Source organism: Ochlerotatus camptorhynchus, unplaced genomic scaffold, assembly GCF_037179485.1.
Source record: "Ochlerotatus camptorhynchus isolate MF236.1 unplaced genomic scaffold, CSIRO-AGI_Acam_v1.1 ptg000211l, whole genome shotgun sequence".
NCBI classification, from domain to species: Eukaryota; Metazoa; Arthropoda; class Insecta; order Diptera; family Culicidae; genus Ochlerotatus; species Ochlerotatus camptorhynchus.
In genome coordinates, this window is record NW_027040701.1 from 7,073 (window position 1) to 12,669 (window position 5,597).

Genomic DNA, 5,597 nt, shown 5'->3' on the forward strand with positions numbered 1-5,597 from the left:
GGGCAAAGGGATATTCTGTAAACTAAGTGAAAAACGCAAACATTAAATTAGAATATCCAATGAAACAAAGACGAAATGATAAATCAATGTACAATCATAATCAACAGAAATTACTACTTTTTTGAACTTCGTGCAATAGTTTTGCCAACGCCCAGTAAGTGATTTCTTCAGAGCACTTACTGTCTACATCAATTTAGTTAAAAGCTTCCTAATGTTATAGAGTTCCATTTGTCGGAAGCAATTAATTAAAATTGATTTGAGCCAATGTTCACTTCTCAGTAAAGTGCAATATCCTCCCAGCAGACACTGTTTACAGTAAGTGTTTAACTAACAAAAGCTTCATTAGCGACCCATTTTAGCGCTCCAATCAATTAGAACTATCAGTGACGTGGTGAACTATCAGCATCGACTGGGTGGGAGGAAGCAATAGCTATTAGCGAGCCAGGGTTGCCAAAACAACAGATGAATCTGTCTTTAAAACCAAGAATCTATATTCACATATCACAGATTTTTAGGGTTCAAACAGACTACCAAAATGTTTAAATTATGATCAAACATTGCAAAAAGAAAAAGATTTTCTGGACAAACAAAAAACTTTTTTTCGAACAAAAACACATATTTCCTTTTGGTAACCCTGTTAGCAACGACGGTAGTTTTTGAGCTCATTAACATCATTCTGTGAAAGTGAGCTATACACGGCCACTGAGAACAACACAGAAAGAGAGTCACTTCAACTCAGTTGTATGAGAAATTTCTAAAAATTACTGGTACTCAGCACTGAGTTCGTGCAGTTTTTAGAAATATACCGATACCTCTGAGTAGAAGTGACCCTCTCTCTCTGAGTTATTCTCAGTGGCCGTGTATCGTTGATAGAGAAACGGCGCATCTCCTACCTTCAGGACTGGAGTAAAAACCATTACATTCTGATTTGGCACACCTTTTAGGAAGCAGCAATGACTCAAACCGACAATTTTTTTAAAGTCTCCAAGCCTCCAATCGATGCCGATGGAAAGACGTATGTGTGAACGAAGCGTGCAACCCGCAAGAGCACTTTATGATAATGGAATTAAATTCGCACATTTAATGCTATCGTTTGCCTCACCTCGTGGAGCTCGCGAAAACGTAAATGATATGAGAAAGGATCACACACGACGAGCGGTGAGGGAAGAGGGATTCTCACGTGTGCCATCAGCACCCTACTTTAATTACATTTCAGCGTTCAATTTAGCAAGTTGGTAGTGGAAGATGGAAAAAAAAGTGAAAAACGTTCACGATGTATCGAAGTGGAGCGCAGAGCTTCCCACTGGCTGTAAGCGACATAAACCAAGTCAAAAGGAGCCAAGGACCTCTGCATGGCATGGTGGCATGAGGTGGCAACGATGCTTCATATCACACTCATCTCGGTTGGTGGGCTGTCGTTAGGAGAATGGATGCTCGTTTTTTGTTGGCTCGTCGTCGTGGTAAAGGCAGATAGTATGGCTTCGAAAGCACGCGTATTATTCGCCCATCATAGCATTATTGTCTCCGGCATTGTTAAAAGGACGTTGTTGAAATCTCCGTATGAAGGTTGAAACTTGTATATGGATGGGACATGATGTGCGGAGCGTGAGTATCTCTTGGATCTTTTGCTTGCAATTGATGTCTCGGTAGATGAGAGCGAGCTGGCTGGCATAAGCGGATGTTGGAGATGGCTTTGTCTCATTGTAACGATGAAAGTGACTTAATACGGTACTTGAATCCTGTGGAAATTCGTCGATGTGGTTGCTACGGCTTCACATAAGTCTAATCTTCTTATAGTTGGTTAATTCTGTTAATTCGATGCCGACAGCGCTAGTCTGGTTCTAAAATTGCGATAAATAAATGAGACAATGAGTTGTCCCAGTGCGACTAACATTTCACGTCGAAAACAATATGCTTCTATCAAAACATTCCCACCGGGATCAGTTCTCTTCCTTGCAGCAGTCACTTCGCATTATCCTTCGGGTGATCAGAAAAATGTCCCTTTTCGGTGGTCACAAGCAAACAGTATTTTCGGCAGTGTATTTACGACACATTTAATCGAGGGCCGACTCTTCTTGAGGTTTGTCACTCCTACCGTCTATGTTCTATGGGAAAGATCGAAAAAGTAAGCAAGCAATTAAGACGCTTTATGGTTATCCTATTTTCTTTCTTGTTTTCCTCGACACACGACATCAGCTAGGCGGCAGCTATAGGCAGTCTCGTCTTGTGGTGGGAGGTGCCTTCCATCCCAGACGATGTCGTCGACAGTAGTGGCACCTAGGCGACGTCAAATGGCACGCCTTGCTCCTTCCGAAAGCGGAGCGATTTGCGTGGGTAGGTAAACACGTTCAGGGAAAAGCCGAGGCTAATAGGCTTATCCGAATTAGCGTTAAACGATTGCACAGGAAAAACGTCGGCAATGGTAATAAAATCGTTGGCTGATCAAAGTTACCGGCACAGTCTCTTGAAGCGTTGATTATGTTTTCGGTTCGTGTTGGATGTTCTTAAGGGTTAGAGGAAGTCGAGCTGGAAGTCGAACTGTTTTTTTTTTTTTTTTAAATAAATGGATACTGAGATGCAAGCAAACAAGGCCGTTGAATCTCAGCCTAAAGGCCGGCGCACAATAGATAAGTTTTCAGCTTTTCTGACAGTTAGCCCATGCATTATCTGTCAAAAAAACCCAGAAACTTATGCATTGTGCTCCAACCTTAAGAGCTCCGTTTATTCAACTTCGCTGAAACCAATGTCACTTACATGGCCAATGAAAATAGCTCAGAGAGAGAGAGAGAGTCACTTCTACTCAATTGTTCAGTGTTGAGTTCCTGAAATTTCTCCTTATCTCTGAGTAAAAGTGACTCTCCCTCTGAGTTATTGTCATTGGCCATAGGATTAGTAAAATTTTCCTTGAATATGACGAAAATCGAGAAAAAATTAACTAGGCCTATGAGTGACCGTGTGTTTTGCGAATTTGTGGTACAATATACGTCGGTAAAATCATATGCTATCCTAAAGACGAATCCCAAACATCTGGAGGCTTTGTCAAAAAAAAAACAAAAGTGTTGTTTGAATATAAGCTATCAGCCTTAACTAAGTGACTTTAGAGAAGAAGCAAAAAGAAATTCCATGGAAATTCTAAGAAGTACAGTCAACTCTGTTAACATCGAGAATAGTAATAAGGCCTGGAACGAGCAAAAATTGGTCAACTTCAAATTGGTTGTTGTTGTTGTTGTTGTTGTTCTTTATTATTGACATTTTACATCCTGCGGATGCATTCATGTCAGTTGAATTGATTTTTGTGTAAACAGTGTGTGGGTGTGTTCAGAGTGATGTGAGGATGAGTGTTAGTGTTTACAATACAATTCAAAATTCACTTAGCTTTCTTATCGTTTGCTCGTTTCCTCGTTCATCGTCTGCATGCCCATCTCATGGTTTACACTTCTTCTCCATAAATTTATTCTTTACTTCTTCTATATATATATTCACCATCTTCATTCTTCATGATCTTCCATATATCTTTTCCACATTATTTTTCGATTTCTCCGTTCCTTCCTTGCGCTTCATATTTATCTTCATTCTTCTGCATCTTCATACTCATTCATGTCTTCTGTAGTACTTTCGTTTTCTGCTTCATCTTCATCCTTTTTCACTTTATCTTCTTCGATTTCCATTCAGCATCTTCTTCATGAACTCATTTGCTTCCAACATTCATCGGTAACATTCTTCCACTGCATCTTCTTACATTTCCTGTCCGACATCTTCTTCCATTCAGACTTCATTTTTCTCCTGCATCGCTTGCTTGTTCTTCATCCTCCGCTTTGTTTTCTTCCTATATCCTGCATTTTCCTTTCGCCATTCAAAGCTTCCGATAAAATTTGGTTTCATGCAGAAACTTCAGCAACCGCTTCTCATAATCATCGTCGTTGCGTAACGCCGTAAAAAGGCTTGTGGAATCGATTTCGTATTTCATCCTGGCCGCTTCAAATTTTCTGCAGTGCAGAATAATGTGACGAACGTCAACAACGGTCCCACAGCATTCACATGCTGGTGGAGCTGTTTTCTTCAGCAAAAATTCATGCGTAACCCTAGTATGACCAATGCGCAGACGAGTGAGTATGCGTTGATCGGCAGAGCTGTACTGATCGATCCACTTCTTCGTTTCCCTTTTGACCTCCTTCAGCTTCACATCTGTCAATTGTGCCCAACGTGCTTCCCACAGCTGACGAAAGACTTGGTTCATGTTCTTGATGGAATCAATTCTTGGTACGGCAACGTTGATTGGTGGACTGTTCCGTGCTTCACTGGCTAGACGGTCTGCTTCTTCGTTACCGTGAATTCCGGCGTGACCAGGGATCCAACAAAGGTGGATCGGCCGTCCACGTAGTAAGCGCTCGACTTCCTGGATCCACGGATGCTGCGATCTGCCACTCTCTATGGCCGAAAGACAGCTGGCTGAATCAGACAGAATTATAACACATTCGGTTGATGCTCTTGCAGCGATGACGGCCGACTTGATTGCAAAGGTCTCCACCGAAAACACGCTACATTGTGACGGAAGACCTATTGCTTGCTGAATGCTGCTACTAAATACACCTGCTCCAACTATGTTCTCGCATATAGAACCATCCGTATAAATAGCCAAAGCACGGTTGAACCGGTTAGCCAGCAACTCCTCCACGATGGGACGCACTGTATTCGGGGGGTCCCCAGCTTTCACCTTCCGTTTCACATCCCAAACAATATGCGGCTTGGGTTCATACCACTCTCGGTTGGCTAGACGTGTTCGTACAGCGATGTTTGAAAGCTCTACATCAATCGTCGCCAGGCGATCGGACGCTCGTTCCACAACTGGAAGATCGATATTCCTGGAATCCTTCTCCATCAAACGAATTGCAGCACGAATTATGGCTTGCATAATCACTAAATCGAATGGCAAAGTTCCATAATCGCTGGAATCGGACTGGTGACGTACGCCCCTGAGGCGAACCGGACCATCCGGTTGTAGATGGGTGCAAGAGTCTGCACCACCGAATCCTTCGCTCTACTGACGAGCCCGATACCGTAGTTAAGCCGCGACGTGACGATTGCTGATCCGATACCCAACAGAGAATCGCGTTGCCCTCGCGGAAGTTTAGCCCCGATCATCTTCAAGATCCGCAGCCTAGAATCGCACGTGTTTTTGACTACCTTGCAATGGTGTTTGAAGAACAGCGACCGGTCAAGGTTGACGCCAACAACTTTCAGTTGATTCGTCCTCGGTACAGCTGTACGGTCGATGAATATATCGTTGCTGGGTTCTCGACGGGCGTTGGGACTGCCGTAGAAAATTTTTGATTTTGTCGCGGAAATTGTGAAGCCGATGCTTTTCGCCCATTTGTCGACAGCTTTCACTGCAGCCTGTAGATCTCTATACAGAGGACGCTCCTTACTCCTCCGTACCACCAGCAAAATATCGTCCGCATAGAGAAGCACGGCAACAGTATGCGGCACCACTCTGAAAATCGGCTGCATCGCTATAAGGAATAACGTGACAGACAACACTGATCCTTGGGGGACTCCGTTCTCCAATGGCATTTCATCCGATAAATGTTCTTCCACGT

The 5,597-nt window shown here is 43.1% G+C and overlaps 1 protein-coding gene across 1 annotated transcript; it reads right to left on the minus strand.

Annotated features, from left to right (window-relative positions):
• Nucleotides 1-3,853: 3,853 nt before the first annotated feature.
• On the minus strand, nt 3,854-4,912 carry LOC135703206 (uncharacterized). Its single transcript, XM_065224328.1, has one exon. It carries the CDS (start codon nt 4,910-4,912, stop codon nt 3,854-3,856), a length of 1,059 nt encoding a protein of 352 aa, XP_065080400.1.
• Nucleotides 4,913-5,597: the final 685 nt, after the last annotated feature.